Genomic DNA, 19,840 nt, shown 5'->3' with positions numbered 1-19,840 from the left:
CCCCAAGATGCTCCGGGACTGCCTGCGCTGGCAGGACCCTGCTGTCTGCCGCTCCTGGCTGTGGAGATGTGCCAGTGGCACAGGCCTTCCCGGGGTCAAGAAGAAACGCTGCGGTTTTGCGCTGGCAAGCGAAGGGCGTGAGCAGGGCAGCAGCCCCCGGTGCTGGCTGTCACTGATCTGGTTGCCGGCGTCACCACGGGGGGACACTGCCACATTCACACCAGGGGACTGCATAAAGGTAGGAGGGAAGAGGGTGACAAACAGGGCCAGCAGTTACTGGGAGACACACGATAATTAAAAGCATCCGAACAGATGGAAGGGATTTGTATGTGCCTTGCTCTGAAATGTCCGACACCAGATGCTATCATGAGAAAGGAGCCAGGACCACGCCAGAGGTCTTGCCTGGTCCGGCAAGTCTTACATCCAGCTAAAGCAATTAGAGGATGGTGACGGAAACTTCAGCACTATCACGTCTAAGAAATGACCAATGTACTGAGGGGTCGCACCTTCCAGGATGAATAAACCAACTTGCCAGTGAGGACAAAAGCCAGGTTGGCTCAGCCGGGGGGGGGGGGGGGGGGCAGGAGCAGGACCCTGCCCCGGGGGCGCGGGAGGACTCCTCTTGCTGCCCTGGTCATTTGTCCTGACTCAGGGCCACACCACCCACCACAGCACAAAATGAGAGACTCTGACTACAAGAGTCTCATTTTTTGCTCTCCTTTTCCCCCTTCATTGCTACCAGAAGTGTAAATACAGAGGCTGGTCCACTGGAGAAACCCAGAGCAGCTTCATGCACGTGCCATCCGCGAGGCTGTCCCAGCATGGAGCTGTACGTGTTAGAGCAAGAGAGGCACAGAGCTGTTAGATCAGGTCCTTCCAACTTCCAAGGGCTGTATTTTTTTATTCCAACTCTCCGCGAGCCAGCACCTCACATGCCACCAAGAACAGCACCTCTCTGGTTCATTTTGCATTTGAAGCTTGTTATCATTTTCATTAATTTTCATTATTAATCCTATGTATGGGAACTTTTCTTTAAAACACGGTTGTAATGGCAATGGTTATGCGACCAAAAAAAAAAAAAAAAGACTCGAAGGAAGGGAGCACATGCCTTCCTCAAAGCCAGCAGTATGCCTCATCCCTACCCGTATGGTTTAGTTTACAAGCTCATGTCAGAGAGCTGATTTCACACACAAACACAAAATAAAAGCAGGAACACAACTTTTGATCATCCTACATTGATGTTTACTCTTGTTTCCTGTAGCCCCAGGTGACAAATCTGTCCTTTATATAGCAGAGGGTCGTTATGCTATTAACAAAGTCAACTGGACATGCTTAAAACTCACGGCAGGTCTTTGCGCTGGTGGTTTGGACCAAACTAAGGAATAATAATTAGTAAGCAATTAGTTGTAAAACGATAAATATAAATTCAGAAATGTTTTTTTCTGAGCAGAAACGCTCGAAAGCAGGAGAATTTACAAGCAACTTTCTTACATATGAACACTTACGCCACGAAGGGAGATGCTGGAGAAGTCAGCCCCTCCGAACACAAGGGCTTTTGTTTCACCATTCTCTGAGTGCTGAAGAAGTTTTAATTTTTTATTATTTTTTTTTCTTCATTTAACTTTGCCGGCCTGCCAGCTGGGTATAAGCCAGAAGGGTTATCCAGTCAGACCTTACTGCGATGTATTTACAATGGTAGTGCATCTAAGGTTTGTTTATTTCGGGATTAAAATTCAAATGGCTAAGAGTCATTTAAATAATTAAAGGGCAATCAGAAAATGCCATGAAACCAAACAAATCAGGAAAAGTCATGGAAACCATCAGCAATATTTAATTCAGAAATTCTCTTTGTTAGGGAACTTAGCTGAAAGAAAACAGCTGGATGTAGTTCAATCCTCTAAATTAAAAACAATCTAACAAGGTCTATAGGGATAACTCTTTCAGCTACATATTGGAGACCAGATTCGCTTCTACCGAGTAAATGTAATAGCACTCAAAGCTAGAAAGGAAATTCCTCAGAACTGAGGTAGTTTCTAAGTATCAGCACATTTTCCAATTCCTTGCAAGGCAACTTAGCTATTTACAATCAATTTTTTCCCACACATAAATTTATAACTTTTTCAATTTTATGCTTCCATGATTTATTTTCTAAAGAAAAATAATCTAGCCAGAATATCCCTACTCCACTAACATCATGTTTTAATAAATAGCTGGCTACTTCTAGTAAAATTAAGCCTCCAGGATTGTTTATACCAGCCAAGAATACTCCGTCTTTATAGCTTTGCAGAAATTTGGTGTGAAAATAAAGTTGAATATAGCGCTGACCCTGAGCTAACAAGTAATTAATGCTTCAATATAAAAATAGAAAATTATCCTTACAACACAAGGGTGGAACAGAGAAAACCCTCTCTCTCTGGACTGCTCTCCTGGCTGGATCCCAGTGTCCAGCCAGACTTAAACGCTACCTAAAGCAGGAGGAGACGTGCAGAACAATTTTGAGTCTTTCCAAAGACTTTGTTTTCCCTAAACTCTTTTAAAAATTATTTCATCTCTTTTCTTAAAAATATACATTTCTTTTACTAATGAGTTGCCATTCACCACAGCACTGTTCCAACTGCAAAAGCACCGGTAGAGAGAGGAGGGTGTCTTGGGTAGTGCCAAAAAGCTACAGCCGCTGGGCATCAGCTCCCAGGAGACCAAATACACCGAAAAGGAGATGTCTTCAGCCCTGCCAGCTCCTGCCTGCTCCCGCTCCCATCTGCCTGCAACAGTGCCGCGGGGCGCTGCCCGCCTGCTCCTTCCCTTCTGTCCCCCAGCGGAGAGGAAACAAAACTCCTGCAAAAACAAACCCAACGCCCCCCCAGCCTCCCCTCCCACACAGTATTCCTTTAAAAAAAAAAAAAAAAAAGAAGGGGGGAGAACAAAATTAATCCAGCATTCATCTAACAAACTTGCAGACAAGACACATGTTGGCATTTGGATCTGCGACACAAGTTGCTTCCAACCGAACAAGTTTAATGCCTTATTCCCATGGGGGATGCACGTCAGGAACTGACCTACAGGAGTTACAGCTAATTGCAAGGATCCTGGGGAACAAAGGACAACTCTTCTTAGCGTCTGCGGAACTGGAATTCTCTGTAGTCTCTTCCAATTTAACCAAACCTCCTGTAAAGAAAGTACAACCTGCTCCTGGCATTAACGCCCTATGCAAACGGGGCACTTGGCACACTGACCAGCTCTGCCTTCACCTTCTGTTTTACCACATAATAAAGACAAATTACTTCCACTTCTTTCCAGATAAGGCAACTAACATAATGTGGATAAATGGGAAGTTAACTACATGAAACATGTTTTCTGCTTGTTGGGCAATTATTTTTTCCCCGTAAAATAACATGATAAATAAAACCTGCTTCTGTACAGATATTTCTCATTTCAGAAACACATACTTGTTACAGGCCAAGAGAAGACCCTGGGGTTTTTTTGTTTTCGTAAGAAATACGGTAAAATAAAATAAAAAAAAAAAAGTGATAAAGACACAAATGCAGCGCTAACTACAGGCTTGTATATACATTTTTGTTATCCACCTCTAACATGGACTCTTGGTGAACGGGACAGACTGGTATTCCCTGTTCCTGTTATTCCCAGAATAGCAAGGGAAAAAATAATCAGTATCTTAAAACCAGTGGCAACATAGTAAAAACTGTACACTGTTGTCCATTAACTTAAAAAGCAAAGTCCCTAGATGGTATAAAAGTGAAAGCAGGTGCCTTCTAACTTTGATAATAAAAGTCTTTGTTTCCCCCCCCCTACGCTGCACAATTATCTCCATTGTCTTTGCATGGCCAAGAACAAAATGCTAAGGAGCAAGGCTGCTTGTGATAAACCGCTCCTGGTAGCGGCAGAAGTGTTCACGTTCTTATCGCTCTTGTTGGAGTTCCCAGTGACTTCGGTGGCATTGAACTCGAACTCCGGGGAGCACTGCTGGAGCTCACAGCCACTGCCGCTCTCCTCCCCGCTGCTCTCCTCACCTGTGGGAGACAAACACACGCTGTCCTCCTCTGCCGTCTGCAGCGCGAGGCTTCGCTTGCAGAAGGCAGCGGGCAGAAAACCAGCAAGTGCGTGGGTATTTCGACATTTATGAGATGTAAGTGCGGGTCCTCTGGTTAATGCGACTTCTGCGTGCCGTTCGCCACACCCATCCGTACTGGTGGATGAAAAGCTGGACGTGAGCCGGCAATGTGCGCTCACAGCCCAGAAAGCCAACCGTATCCTGGGCTGCATAAAGAGAAGCGTGGCCAGCAGGTCAAGGGAGGTGATTCTCCCCCTCTACTCCACTCTTCTTAGACCCCACCTGGGGTACTGCATCCAGTCTGGAGTCAGCACAGGAAAGACATGGACCTGTTGGAGCGGGTCCAGAGGAGGGCCACAAAAATGATCAGAGGGATGGAACACCTCTCCTATGAAGAAAGGCTGAGAGAGTTGGGATTGCCTAGCCTGGAGAAGAGAAGACTCCGGGAAGACCTTATAGCAGCCTTCCAGTACCTGAAGGGGGCTTAGAAGAAAGATGGGGACAAACGTTTTAGTAGGGCCTGTTGCGATAGGACAAGGGGTAATGGTTTTAAACTCTAAGAGGGTAGATTCAGACTAGATGTAAGTACGAAATTTTTTTACGATGAGGGTGGTGAGGCACTGGCACAGGTTGCCCAGGGGGGTGGTAGATGCCCCATCCCTGGAAACACTCAAGGTCAGGTTGGACAGAGCTCTGAGCAACCTGATCTAGTTGAAGATGTCCCTGCTCACTGCAGGGAGGGTGGACTAGATGACCTTTAAAAGTCCCTTCCAACCCAAACCGTTCTATGATTCTATGGGAACAACCCTCCTTGCACAGCCTGTCGGAGATGCTGGTTCCCACCCTCTTCACTAACACGCTTACCCATAGCTGAAGCTTAACCAGCTACCCTGTGTTAGCATGAAATCCAATTAAAAAGAGAAAAAGCAAAAACAAAAGGCAAACAACAGCAAACATACTTATGTCAATGAAGTCGACATCGTTCCCACTGTATGCATTCTTCAGCTTGTTGGTCATCACCCGCAGAGCCATGATTTGCCGGCGAATCACCATGTCTGGCTTGGTAATATCGACTTCTACCTCTGGGTTATTCACTTGACTTGCTAAGCCGTTTCCAGTCACCGCAAAGTCGTACCTGAAAAGAAACCGTTCCTGCTGGTACCAGAGCTGCAGCTCAGTGGGGCCCCGCACTGAAGGGCAAGAGCGTGGGAACTTGGCGATGCCACCCCTGTTTCTAGCCTTGGAGATATCCTGAGCCCAATGCAATCTTCCCATGTGCCGACCCCCACGGACCCTTCTCCAGCTTCTTACCCAATCTCCCCTCCCTGCAACCCGAGCAGCATATGAAATTAAACACTGTTTTCATATACCTCATGCCACAAAGGCAGGGGAAAGACAATTTTCTCCCCAACTTGAAAAGAGAAGGAAGATCTGGGGTTTATAATAATAATGGCTTACAACAGCATAAATCAGCTCGCTGCCGGCAACAGAGCAAAAGAAGCTGCTGAGATGCCTTGATGTCCAGTTAGATGACACTTTTGGGAAAACAACCTTTGGGGCCATAGTTATCCCAGAGAAACCTATAGTAACTGTTGGAGGCAAGAATGTCATTCTGGCTTTGCATAATGCACCTTAACCATCAAGCTGGGGTATTAAATATGTACTTCTCACCAGGCAGACATGAGATGCAATTTCCCTAATAACCCCAGCAGGAGAAACATCTGTGTTGTTGCAGATGAGATAACATAACCCCACGCATCGAAGCAGAGAACAGCCGAGCTGCTCAGCCTGAGGAGGTGTGCACGCTCAGGTCTGAACACACGTGCGGCCTCTTGGTTTAAAAGAGAGACTGAGCAACAAAACCCAAAAGAATATGTCTCCTGAAACAGGTATTTGGAGTATCATCTTATTGAGCGGAGATATGACACCTTTTTCTCCTCCTCCAATTGGTTGACTTGCAAGAAAAATCACTGTTTAATGGAAGAAAATGTTACTTTTGCTTAGTTATGATACCAGCATCAGTATCACGAGAGAGAGAAAAGCCTTTAGCACAATCTACTGATCTCGGAGACGAGGCAGTGAGATATAAGCATACGTCTGAAGGGCATGCTCAAACCCTATCCTATATTTGGGAGGGCAGTATTATTATTATTATTACTGTTGTAGTTATGATTTGTGATCAGTATTATATGTTGCAAAGAGGTCAGAGAGAGACCAAAGCGTGGAAGACTACTGATCTTTTAGCTTACTCGAGCCACAGAGAAAAGAGTAACAGCAAAGCAAAATATCTTGCACAACCCACATAGGATGGCAGTAAGCGAGGTCCAGCCTCCCCCAGACACCCGCCTCTGTCTCCTTGCCCAGGGCTGCCAAGTCTCCATCTCCACTCCTTACTGATGCCGGACCTCACACACGGGAAATCTGCCATGAAAAGCTCTGTACAAGCTGCTGATAAACAAGATTTCAGGAGGGCAGAGCCACTTCTTGTTGCAGAGACCCAAACCATCGCCCTGGCCAAGCAAGGCAGTTTCAGGCGCACACGGAACAGTGCGAAATTTATGTGTGGCTTAGTCCTGCACCCCAAAAATATCAAGGGCAAAAACTGTTATTACTTAGAAAAACTGCTGGAAAACACTGGATTACTTTTTTTTTTTAATGGAACATCTTGGATTTTGCTTATTTTGCCAGTAAGCAAACAGAAAAAAAGAAACTTTTATTTCCAAAATAAAAGTTAAGCAGTTACATAAACCATATGACAGAAAGCCTTTGGCTTATTCATGTGTTGGTAATTTCTTCCTTAGAAGAAAAAAGAAGCAAAAAAAAGCTTTGTAACTATTTTTGCATAAAAAGCGTGCATGAAAACCACCGGCCCCCTCATGCCGCTGACCTCAGGAGTGGAGAAGCGGACCTGTTACCGGCCCCCATCTCCCTCGCCCCTCCTCAACAAGGAACCCAGCAATAGCTCCTGGTAGAAACACCAACTGCGGGCACTGGGGTGACAGCGCTGTCAGCCAACACGAGCATCCCTGCTCTTTGGCTGAGCTACAGAATTTTGTGCAAATCACCTCCCCAGACCCGTGAGAACCAGTAAGAGGTTTAGGTCCAAGGAGAGATGCTGTTACTCAGTTCTCTCCTTTAAAACAAACCACCACGTAGAGCTTGGACAACCCTTTAGCTTTGCATTCAAGCTCTCCCATCTACAAAAATAAAGGGGTAACGGCAGCAGCCTGTCTCACAAGAGCTGGGGTCAGTCCAGTAAGAGCAGAGAGCTCGGGGAGAGGAGCCGGCACACCAAGAAAGGTTGGGGTGAGAGGGAGAGAGTTAACCGGGGGCGGCAGCATTGCCAAACCTGCTCTTGGCGCTCCCATTCCAGCACTCATTCTCATTGACAGTGCCTACAGACATCTTTTCATCATTGCAAATATTGCCAGGGAGAGATGACCAAAATTTTTTGGCTTGCTTCAGCTTCTCTTTCACATCAGTAACCTATTAAATAAAAGAAAAAAAAAAAAGAAACACAGGACGTAATCCAGAATAGCAAACGCTCATTAAAAGTGAAGCTGGAAAGGTATTTTTTATCACAACAGACGTGTATAGGCCAGATCTTCAGGCTGCGTGTTTTGATGGTTGATTTACTTTTTTAATACAAAATTAAACACCACTCCTCAAACACATATTGCTCATAACCCAAGCCTTTAAAACAGGCACTTTTCTGACATAGAAGCGTTGAGGTAATTCATGTCTAGAGCCATGGGCAGATTACATCCCTCAGAGAGTTTAAGACAGCCAAGGAATATTAAGGAACCCTATAAATTACAAATGGAAAATTACATGCTGTGGTACACGGGTGCAAAGCGCCTGCACGGCATCAGCAGGACCAGGCACTCACCAGTCGGTCCAAGCTCGTGCCGGCGGCTGTAGTCGGCCTCTCCTCCGGGTTGTAAGGTCTAAAACGAGCGCTGAAACCACTTTCGGAGACGGAGCGAGCTGTCCGGCCCTGGGCAAGCGTTTTTGGCTGGCCACATCCCTGGAAAACCTACGTGAGAGAAGGAAAGGGTTTTATGAAATGGAAGGTCACAAGAGCCTCCCTTCTCCAGGCTCCAACCCAGCCCCTGCCCAAAATAATACATCAGCTTTATATATACTTGAGAGGATGTTAAAGAAAGAACATGTCAACAAGAATAGGGAAATAAGCCACATTGGATAAATAAAGGGTGAGTGTCCGCCTGACCCATTTACCTTCTGAGACACCTGCATGCTGTTCTCCTGCATGTTCATGATCGCATCCGAAATTTTCACATCAATGGGGTCCATGACTGACTCAATGTTGAAGGGACCCTCCAGCCGCTCTGCTACCAGCAGCATCGAATCTAACACAGAGAGAGAAACAAAGGCTTTTAATGGAGGAGCTTCAAGGCTAACAGATAACAAGGACAGCAGATTAAGCACACAGGCATTAACCACTGCAATGTCTCTTCTGACCAGCGCACATCTCCAGAAAACATTTTGCTCCATTTCCAGAGCCTACAGCTTCACGAGGCGCTCACAGGCTGCCAGCACCAAGGCACAGGCTCAGATACATCAAAAGCCGTGTTAGATGGAGAGCCACCGCAGCCTGCCAAAAGGCAGCCTGTAATCAGCTCCTCCCATTCGAACAAGCACTACTAACACCCTCCTCTCCATGCTCGTTTATTAAAGGTTGCCTTGCGTCATTTGTTTTTCAAAACTGCTTTCAAAGCCACCGGCTTCCTCATGCTGGTCCTGAATGCAAGACACCAACGCAAAAGGGCCCAAGAGCACCACCGCTACCGTGTCTCCCTTACAGAAAGCTACAGGCTTTGCCATGCCCGGGGAAGCCAAGAGATTGCACCTTCTGGCATTACGTGGACAATTTGCATGAGGGAGACTGCATGGATGCAGTAAATGCTGTGCACTAACAATGGATTTGGCACATCTCTATGCAAGAGGAGACAGAAGAGTCCCTCAGCCAGCACCAGGTCACTCCTCCTGTGCCGACATGCACGTACTCATCAAATACATCATTAAACGTAGCAGCTACTGAGCATCCACTACTTCCTCTGGGAAATTACTATCAGCATTAAGGCTTTCACCCAGCATTGCATTTCAGCCCTCTCTCTGGTGCTCCCCTAGAAGGTGCCTCCAGGGACCCGCCTTGTGCTAAGCACTCGTCTCTTCTTGCCCATCACAACCTTTATTTAACGTTAGTTTTCACTGCAGTCCCTCAACCCTGGAGCACCCTTTTTGCTGATCTCCTCTCCTGCATGGCTTCACGATGCTCTGTCACAACCTCATCATTTTTCAGTTGCATTTAATTCTTCGATTTTTCCTAGCGTAACGTGGGAAATGGCACAATGGCCACTCCAGCCCCGAGGAAACCCTCTCCCGAGGAGCTCCTCCTCGCTCCCAAGGATACGCCTGTTCCCTTCCATTAATGGGCGTTTCACGGTCAGTCTATTAATTTCTCTTGAAAAGTGTTTCTCATGACATTCCTCCTCCTCCTAAGCGCAGAAGGTACTTTCAACAAGCGGAAAACTTCTGCGGGCTCCGGCTACCTGTTAAAGCCCTATAAAGATATTCCACATACTGAACAATTTAGTAATAGCTCTGCCTTAGTGCCCAAGTCATGTTCAACTACACTAAAGAAAAATACCCAACTGATAATAAATACGCAACTAAGCTACCTGCATATAATAATATTAATAATACGACCAACCACCATGTAACACCAAACCCCCCGCATGAACTGCGGATGCCTTCCCAGCGTGTAAATCCACTTTTTAAAAGACAACTCAGTATTCTAAAGATTTGCTGGATGTTAGTTAAGGGTTTATCGGTCCATCAACCTATCCTAAAAACCACGGCAGCTCGTGCTCACACAGCTCCGTCAAAGTGCTGGTGTTTAGGGAACGAACCCCGGGAAGAGCTGGAGCCCCCGGGAAAGCCCCTCGCCCTGCAGGCACACAGCACCGGCATCAGTGACGGAGCTGTTGCAGGGCATGGCCGGAATGTAGCCGTCAGGCACTACAAACAGGTCTGAACTAAATGCATTTTTAAAAAAAAAAAAAAAAAAAAAGGAAAAAAAAAAGAAGGTAATAACAAATGAAACAAAGAGTCTTAGACTGTATTGTGGTGGGCTCCAATAAAGTGATGCTTCAAATCTCTGAGTAATGACTGCTAGCATGAATATACCATTGTGCCAGAGGGGAGAAAAATGCTTTTGATGTGCTACCAAATGGACACTTTTGTAAACAAGTGGAGCACAACTTAAATGTGTTCATCATTGTCAAAGCTTTCGGGGTTTTTCACGCGCATAAAGAACATCCTGACGCAGTTTGCAGGAAGCCGCTCGTTTCAAATAAAAATATTATGAATAGACAGATAATAAACCACACAAAATGCATAGGGTTTTTAAAAAAAAAAAAAAAAAAAAAAGAAAAATCATTCAATTTTGTAACTACTTAATTCTCCGAGTGGCCAGGAAAGGCCGCAGATCAATAAAGTGTTTGTGAAAGACTGAAAGGAAACATAAACCCCAATTCTTCTGGCTGTTTGGCGTCTTTGTAAACTTTGAGCCGGGCAGGCCATCCACAAGACCATGGGAATGTAGAGCGAATTGGGTCCTTTGTTAGCGGGGGTGCCATGGCGTTACATGTATCACAGCCCAGGAATGCAGCCTCCGCTTTGACTGCCGATAGAGAAAATGCATTCGGCCTCCAGCAGAGCTGCCAAAGCTGGCGAGAAAAGATAAGGAAAGTAATAATTGCCCTTGGAGAATATATGCAACTGGATCTCTTCAGGAGCTGGGATTGATACTGGCAAGGAGCGCTAAATGAAATAAACTTTCATTAAAAAGGGGCAGGGGGAAAGGGGGCGGTGAGGGGCTCTATCTCATCCACAGTTTTGATTTTGGGGGCATCCTGCAAACTTTTACCTCCCACCAGGAGCTGGCTGGTGTCCCCACCAGCAGCGGTGGCGAGCAGCGATTCCCTCTGGCAGCCACGTCTGACATTAATAAGCTTGGCTGGGGTTCAAGATAACGCTAGCACATCGAGGCGGGGGGCACGCTGCACTAACACCAGGAATGAAGCTTCGGTGCAACTCGTCTCCCCAAAAAATTTTCCATTATTGGGAGAGAGGAGTTGATTATAAATATCAATTGTTTTGCCCCTGCTCTGGTGCAAAACAATTGATATTTATAAGTCACGGTGAGGTGGCTCTGATCTGCTTCACAAAAAAAAAGTCTGGCAGAGTGAAAAATGTACCCTGGTCATTTATTACAAACACACAGCATGACAAAGACTGTCTCTCCTCCCTGTGATGGGGAGATAGAAGTGGATTTGGGGGGGGTGGGAGGGGAAACCTCACCCACACCATATAGCTCCATCCCTTAAAGACCCTTTTCCTCCTGCATACATTTGTCCTTGCTACTGGCATTGAGACAATCCTTGGCGACAAAGCACCTCGCTCTCATGAAGGAAAGCAATTCTTTTGCATTGTGCCACCAATAATCAGAAACCCACATCTTCAGCCTCACTGTCTGACTTGAAGAACAAAAGGCAGTTTTCAGTCTTAACCCCAAGATCTGATTTAAAAGGGGAGGGAAGGAGGGGGAAGACCTTGACCATTCATTAACAACAATCTTTTTTTTTTTTTAAAGGGGAAAAAATTCTTTGCACACAAAGTAGTACTCCAGATATGTATATGGAGCCTGAATTCGACATCTTTGAGCAGAGTAAACCTTTGTGGGGGGGAAGAGAAAAAAAAAATCATGAAAAGGCACTGGAGATTAACACTGTTCATTCAGGAACGCTCCAACCCCCCAATAGCTTGTCTGAAACAAAGTATACCCCTGTCTAATTGGTGTACAATTGTGTCAGGAATAGAGGGCAAATAATTTAAAGATAGTTAAATGGGAGAAAAGAGCACAATTCAGTCATTCTTTCATACACCGCAACTTTAAATGGTACTTTGCAGAAATAAGGAAATATAAAGTCTTCTTGGCTCAAAAAACCTACAAACTTTTTTTCCAGTTTGGAAAAGCTTTACATAAGTGACGTACATATAGACCCACTAACACATGCGCAAGCATATTTTATACGCACATGCACCCAAATTCGTATATACTTGCAGCATTGGTTGCAAGTTCTCCCATATAACTATCTTTAAATTATTTCGTTAAGTTCAAAATCTGTTTTTTGACACGTGATAAATCATTGCCGTAACTTAGTACTTAAACCCGCAACGCAAAATAGCATCGAGCCCATGCAGGTGGGGTTTTGTTGTTGTTGTGGGGTGGTTTGCGGGGGGATTTTGGGGCGTTTGGGGTTTTATTTATTTATTTAAACTTTTGAAAACACACACACACACAGGATATTTGTGACGTATGGCCTGCCCCAAACACCAGATCTATTTAATTTAATTTGCCTCAAGTGGCAAATTCAGATAGAAACCAAAATCTGGAACATAACCAACACCTGTTCGTTTATTAAACTGACTAAAGAAAGCACAGCTTAAGTTTTCAGCATCCATACGCCACTGCAAGAATCAACCCAGAGCGCAAGAACCAAGCAAGTACTGCCAATAAATGTAACGAAGCTTAATAACATACTTAAGTAATGAGTGGGCAAGAAGCCCCTTGGGGAGGAAGCACTGCAAGAAGAAAGCTTTGCTTCCAACCTGGAATCGCATTTATTTATTTTGTCTTGTTTAATAATCTTAATTATTGTATGCAGTCCCTGATCAGTCTCGTGTGACAGGGCTCACTGCCTTCCCCCAAGGTTCATTTTTAGCTGCATACCACCTACAGCAATTAGCTGCTTGTGCTTTTGTCTGTTTTCTGGCATTATGCCCTTCCCTTTCATGGGATTCCTCTTTTCTACTCAGACTAGATGTTTGCAAGTCTCCTGGCTTTGAGCTATTTCAGCAACAATTGTAGCTGAAATACTTAATATTCTCATGAGAAAGACGGCTGGGAGAAATGGGGGGTGGGTGTCAGCCTCCCAGAGAATGACTTGGAAACCCAATTTAGTGTCACATTTAACTCCCTATATGGAATACACAAGCAAAAAAACGCCTTCTGAAAATAATACCCTGCACACATCCAGTTGGCACGGGCAGCGAAGTGAAAAGCCAGTGCACAAAACGCAGGAAAACAAGTTCTAAGATTGGAATCTAGCTTGAAATGTCAATTATCAGCAATTTCCCTTTTTTTATATCGCAGTTTAATGAAAGGAAAATCTTTTCTTTCTAACAGTCTTTTTTTGTCACGAGTGGGATGGGAAGAGTACTGCAGCCTTGTCAGCAGCGGCAGATACTTTACGCGTGCACTTCATCACACATTAACTGGAGTGAAGTGACTGCTCCCAAAGGATGCTCATTCACAGATAAATCAAGCCTCCTGGAAAAGGAGCACAAATGAAAACATTTAACATTATCTATTGCCTGTGCTCCCAAAACATGATGCATCACCAATTCTGCTGAGCCTTGACCCATGGTAGAATTTAACATTTCAGTCTAAATTTCATATGTCGAATAATACCCTTTATAAGCATGGAAGAGAAGCATCAAACAGGAGGAAGAGAAGCATCAAACAGGAGGAAGAGAAGCATCAAACAGGAGGAAGAGGATGGCAAAAACACTCACACAGCATCACGTAAGGCCTATCAACATTAGGAAAGGATAGTGGCCGAGCGCCAAATGAGCTGCTTAAAAACAGATTCAGACACATGTCCCATTTGATTTTTTTAATGTAAAATACAGGCCCACAGCTTTTCCCAAAGCTCACCACGGCTGGCAGGGAGACTCCCAGACTGCGGAGCAAGAAAACTGGCTTCGGGAAGGACAGCTGTATGGTGACAACAACGTATAAGGAGTAATATGGAAAAAACAGCTTGCACACACGCTTGCTCCAGCAAGAAGAGACACCCCAAGCCTACAAGCACATGGCAGCTCCATCCTCCCAAAGCTTGCTGCAACAGAGGTCACTGGCACAACAAAAGTCTTATTTATTTAGAAATTAATGTGAACTGCAAAAGGTGTGCTGTAAACAAAGATGTAGAAGGAAAAGATACCCATCACAGACACCTAAAAACCTGCTATAGCTCTGCACAGCCACTCACAAAAGTCATTTAGGTGGGGGACACAGTATCAGCATATACCCACATGCAGTTTTAACCCATATTGCCTTACCCATAAAGATATTCCACTCTGTGTCCAAGTCCCCTTGGTTGGCCAAGCAGCCTCTCATGACGTTAAAGCAGTAGTTGTAACAGGGCTTCACCGATACCAGACCTCGGCAGTACGGGCAGTACATCATCTTCAGCAGTGCTCGTGTACCCTGCGGCGTGGGGTTCACCTTTAACAGAGAAAAAGGACAAAGGAGAAGAAAATTAGCCCTTGGTCACTAAAGCAAGAAACCCTGCACATCCACCCCAGGGCGGGTGGGAACAGAGCCGTGCGTAGGAGATGCAATGGGGTCAGCCACCACCACCCGCTCAGAGCTCCCCACTGACGTGGTCCAGGGACCTGGGGCGCAGATGAAGGGGTTTGGCTCACCTCCTTGGGTGTACCTGGCACAGCCAGTCCCCCTGCTTTGCAAAATATTATCTGCACTGCAATACACCTTGTGTATTGTGGGACCCCTCCCTGGGCTGCAAGGACAGACATCCCGAGGGCACACGCAGCACTGGAGCTCAGGAAAGGCAGTAAAAACCGACCAAGCCAAAAGGTGTAATGCAAGGCTGCACTACCCAAGCCATGCTGCAAACACACGCTGAAGAAGATGATGCCGGGACTTCTCGGGGAGAAAGCTGCCAAGATAAGATGCCTGCCGCTATCCCGGCACCAAACCCGCCAGGAGCACGCCCTTCTCCTCCTCCGCGGTGCTGCGGCTGGGCTCTTCCTGGACAATTGCCCAGCAGGGCTCTCCGGCAGAGAGACCGGCTCCTTTATCTTACATTCAACTCCTGCAACTCAGCGTTTACATGACAGATACCCAGGTTGATTCATACTCAGCACCCATCACGCTAAATAACACCATTCCCCACAAAGGAAGGAGGTGGCAGCTACAGCCCTGCAGCTGAGGACAAGCCAGGAGGACCCTCGAAGCCAACATGCCAGCTATTTTGCACCGCTGGGCATGCAAGTGGAGCTATCTGCAGCAGCATCATCCCCTGAGCCCTCGACAGGGCTATTTTCCAAAGTGACTCATGGTCATTCATGTTTCATTTACTCTCTGGCCTGGCTTCAAAACATTCATTGAAACCACTTCCACCCAGCCGATCCGAGGAGCATTAGCTCCAGCACCACGTACTAGTGTTGACCACGTGGTGGGTCCGTCTAAAGCACTAAACAGCGAAGCTCCCTCAAGAGCAAGTTTAAGTGTTAATTAGCCACACATGAAAATGGAAAATTAAGATGTGATCAGAGATACGCTGACAAAATAGAAGCGGTCTCTGGTGTTTTAAGCAATGCGCTTGAGACTTCTTGTAAGGCATTTATGGAGAGCACTCTAAATAGGTTACAATCCAAGACCGTGCTGAAGGAGGAGACACACACGCAGCCCCAAGGAAGAGAGAAGTCATTCAATACAAATGGCTGGAGATGCGGATGGCCTCCACATCGCATCTGCTGGAGGTCTGGAAACCGACTTCATGGCAGAGGGGATGACAAGACTGAATGGAGATGAATGTACGTGAGAAAGACCTGGTACCGCGCATGTGCTGAGGACCTTACTATTGCGAAGTCCATCTCAGCACGAGGGCTATGGAGAAACTGAACATGATCTTCTGGTGCAAAAACTAGTTGGCAGCACATGAAACTAGGAGGCAACAGATTTTAACAAAAACAAGCCAGAAAACAAAAAACCTCACTATATAATCAGGCTGGCTTTGCTAATAACATCAGCAGCTTCTTAAATGCTCTTTTCTTATAAAAAGAGATGACAGATAAAAATCCATTGTGTTTCTGACAACTCCAGAAACACCACCGTTTCTCTTCAGTAGGCAAGAAAACTGGTTAGAAAGACAGAAGGACAATTTTCTGCAGTTGACAGAGCTCAGTGCTGGATTTTGGCTGGCCAGCAATGTTCACTCAGACATCACTTCACCCCTCTTTTGTCATCTTTACCCCTCTTTTGTCTGAGAGGAGCCTGTTTGGCTGAGCAAAAGGAGACTCGATGTAGAAAGCTGTTTGTGTTGGTGGGGAAATCAGATTCAGGCGCTTCAGAGCATACACACACACACACATATATATATTTGGAAGGCGCAGCGGGAGCGGGAGCCCCAGCAGAAAGCTCCCTATCGGGGCAGGCTGGCTTTAAAGCAGAGCTAGTTCAAACACTGGGAAGAGCTCAAGCAACAGAAACCAGCTAAATCAGATGATTTATAGTAGGAAAACTGAAAACAGCCAAATGTAAAGGTATCATCTGCCATCCAGATGGTGCAGTCCTTGCATAACAAGAAAAGTTGCGGGGGGGAAAGAGGGAACTAAACAACATCTCACACCCAGAGACAGAGCCCTGAAGGATGCCCCACTTCAGTAGTTTAGTCGTTTCTCTGATAAAAATCTCTTCCCATGCCACTTGGTGGTAGGTGCCAGGACCTCCACGCCTAGTCCTGAGGCTTATCAGCAGCTCCCGGCCATCCTAGCACTGCTGGTCCTCAAAGAAGCGCTCTGCATCCTCCTTGGAAAGAAAATTGGGAAAAGGTTGATAGCACCAGCCAGGTGCCAGAGCAGTTTGAAGCAGGATGAGGAGCAGGAGACTTCCCCAACCCTATCATGCAAAGCTGCAGCTTTATGAAAGGGTGTGCATGGCAGCGTGTTGCAAAAAAATCATCCGCAGAGCAGTGACCCAAGAGGCACCTTCCCATTTTAGGTTCCCAGCTCACCCCGCACGGCTGCAATCCTGCAGCATCTGCCCCGCTTTGATATTTCATAGGGGTTGATCGTTATGAATCCCAGCAGATGCAGGCGAAACTGAAGCCGCTTTCCCGCGTTCCACAGCAGACGAGATGGGATGGTCACTTGGATTAGGTCCTTTGAACAAAGACCCAGGATGATTTTAAAAGCAAACAGGGTTTTGCTTCCTTCCCTACGTAGGTTTGCAGCTCTGAGCCCTACACAGAGCTGAGCAAACGGGGCGATGAAAAGACAAACCCCAGCCCGCAGTGACTGCCGAACCGAGCCCTAACTAGCGATGGACGTAACCCACAGGGAAGCTGTTAGTTTGCAATATAGTTGCAGGTGAAGAGGAAGACAAAGGGGAAATTCATCAGTCCAGATCTGGCATTTTTGGTGTCAGAAAGCAACAAGAAGGCACAAGCAGAGATCAGCTCTGAGAGAGTTTCGGGGAAGATTATGAGCAATTACACCTTGTTACAACAGTGATAAACGCTTAACTGCTGGCTATCGCTGCAACGAGAACCTTAACCCCTGGCAAGGGGCCCGTACCCGGTCCAGACCCATTCTGGATCTGTCACTGGGCTGTGCCATATGTTGCACTGGCAATTCTTCACAAGCTTTTAATGTTCGCTCTGCCACGCCAGGTGCAAGCTCTTAAAACACCATTGTATGTAACAGTAAACCCAGATATGCTTTGTTCTGGGGTTGTGTTTATCTTGGAAAGCAACTCAAGTTCATTCAAACTCTACTCTAGAATGACCCTCAAAACCAAATAATCTCCTTTCTAATAAAGCAGAGTCCCAAAGAAAGCTTTATTTGCTGAAGAGGATTTACTCTAGCAGATTTGAGCCCAGGTAGTAGTACACTGTAGTGCACATACCCTGTAAAAGCTTATAATAGAAGTAAATGCACTCCAACCCCGTCCTTTTATCTTGTGAAATTTATTTCCTTTCCGTGGCGTTCCACGCCACTGCAGCAATCCATCACCCTGCGGTTTCATCATGTAAATTACAATTTGTCCATGTCTATACGCTTTGTCAAATGTGAAGATTAAAAGCTGCTAACAGATGTGTTTTGGCACCAGTCTTCACATTTATATCGAACTTGCTCCTTAAAAATACAGAATTGCACACAATCCAGAAAAGTTAAGTGAAAAGCAAACAGGTCTGGACTTTCTGGGGTTAATTCAAATGTTTTATATCATATTTGTTGAAGTACCCCCCCAACTTACATTTACTGGTGAAGACAGAATCGTGTTCTTGTAAAAATGACGTGCTCTTGGTAAACTAAAATCTGGGTTTTGTTGGTACCTTGTCATAGCCATCCCATTTCAGAGTCTGACACGAGGGAAACGGTCGCCCTATGTCCTTAGCCTTTTCCAACTCGTTGGCAATTGCACCTGGACACATACGGCTGGTAGAAACTTCACCATTAAAGCACACTCCTACCAAGTGAAATGCCTTGTCAACACCATACCACAAAGCCACCAAAACTCAAGAAAAAGCAATCTGTGCAAGTATATAAAGTCCACAGAACCAACCGGTTTCTTTTTCCCCTCCTTCCCAAGGCAAGGAACAGCTGAGGAAGGATGACAGAGCTCCAACCGTGGACGGTCCTGCAGGGAGTTCCCATCAGCTGCCAGACAGCCAGAGCCACATTTTATTCTCTCACTCAACCCTCAAGTTAACATTAAGAATGTTAGTAACAACATTTAAAATCCTGTCAGCTTTAATAACTATTTATAATAACACTGATAACTCAGGCTTTCTTATTTTCCAAGCTTGCACAACAACACTGTTGCCATGCCAGCAGTACAGCCACCAGAAAACATAAAAATCCGACAATTTGAACATAAATGCAGTGAAATTACTTTTGATTTATACTGTGTTTTCTTTGCAAAAAACTGAATTAGGGCAACACTGGATAAAGACGACCGAAGGAGTAACTTCTCAGCAACATGGAAAGATGATTTCATGACTTCAAGAACTAACTCCAAAGCTGACTGAAGGACTGGGGGGTGCTCCAGGTGAGCAGCCAATTTAGACAAGCGAAGTGTCATCGATTTTTGGGACCAACACAACCTCACTTGCGTCATTTTTTCCTAACCTCAGTGTTGTGCAAGAGCATCATCTTGGCACATGCCGGTCCAGACGTTCTGCTCACTGTGAAGCAGATCACTCGGGCGGCTCTTGGTTTGCCTCCCCACCCCAAATATTCCAATGAAAGTGTTTTGGAATTAACTACGCATTTAACCAATTTTGCTGGCCTGGTGCTAGCACATGAATAATTTAGAAAGCATCTGGTTCAACCACAGATTTGGGCCTCCAATGTCTTGCACAAGAGAGCACATTTAGGAGCGATACTTGGGAACCGCACGGTTCTGTGCCTCGTTGGTATTCGCTACCCACGGCGATGTCTGCCGCAGCTTTATCTTGTGCAAGGAAAAGTTCAAGAGTACATTTACGCTCGATTCCCTACTTATAGCTTGCTTTCCACCCTGCCCCCTCCAGCCAGATGTGACACAGCAGAGCTCCTGAGAATCACACCACTGGTCACTTGACCTGCTCAGTCTTCATGTGTCGAAAGGGGAGCGCCGCGTGCTTGTCTTCCCTGCCGGCACCCCCAGCCCACGCAGGGCAGAGGGGACCTCAGGGTGCCGAGCGGACGCCTCTTCCACCGAACGCTTACAGAGCAACGTCGGGGTCAGCATCTCCCGTTCTCGGTGTCCTCAGGACCAACGTGCCTTTCAAACAAAGCTTGTTCTCCAAAGCACCTGCCCCTCCCAGACCCAGAGACACAGCAGATAATTAGGAGTGTTCTGTTTGCTCTAATGAGCAAAACAGTGAGAAC

General features: G+C 46.0%; 1 protein-coding gene across 1 annotated transcript in view; it reads right to left on the bottom strand.

The window, feature by feature from the left end:
* Positions 1-1,074: 1,074 nt before the first annotated feature.
* Positions 1,075-19,840, bottom strand: part of GPC4 (glypican 4) — a 70,156-nt gene continuing 51,390 nt past the window's right edge. The window contains exons 4-9 of the mRNA XM_059824422.1: positions 14,279-14,444; positions 8,309-8,439; positions 7,959-8,105; positions 7,419-7,555; positions 5,029-5,204; positions 1,075-4,028 (exon numbers count right to left, since the gene is read on the bottom strand). Coding sequence (XP_059680405.1) covers positions 3,820-4,028; positions 5,029-5,204; positions 7,419-7,555; positions 7,959-8,105; positions 8,309-8,439; positions 14,279-14,444 — 966 coding nt within the window. The 3' untranslated portion in view covers positions 1,075-3,819. The remainder of the gene's footprint in view (positions 4,029-5,028; positions 5,205-7,418; positions 7,556-7,958; positions 8,106-8,308; positions 8,440-14,278; positions 14,445-19,840) is intronic.

The sequence above is a fragment of the Gavia stellata genome, chromosome 14, assembly GCF_030936135.1.
Source record: "Gavia stellata isolate bGavSte3 chromosome 14, bGavSte3.hap2, whole genome shotgun sequence".
In the NCBI taxonomy this organism is placed as follows: Eukaryota; Metazoa; Chordata; class Aves; order Gaviiformes; family Gaviidae; genus Gavia; species Gavia stellata.
The sequence above is the reverse complement of the archived record's forward strand: the minus strand, read 5'-3'. Positions and strand labels throughout refer to the sequence as shown.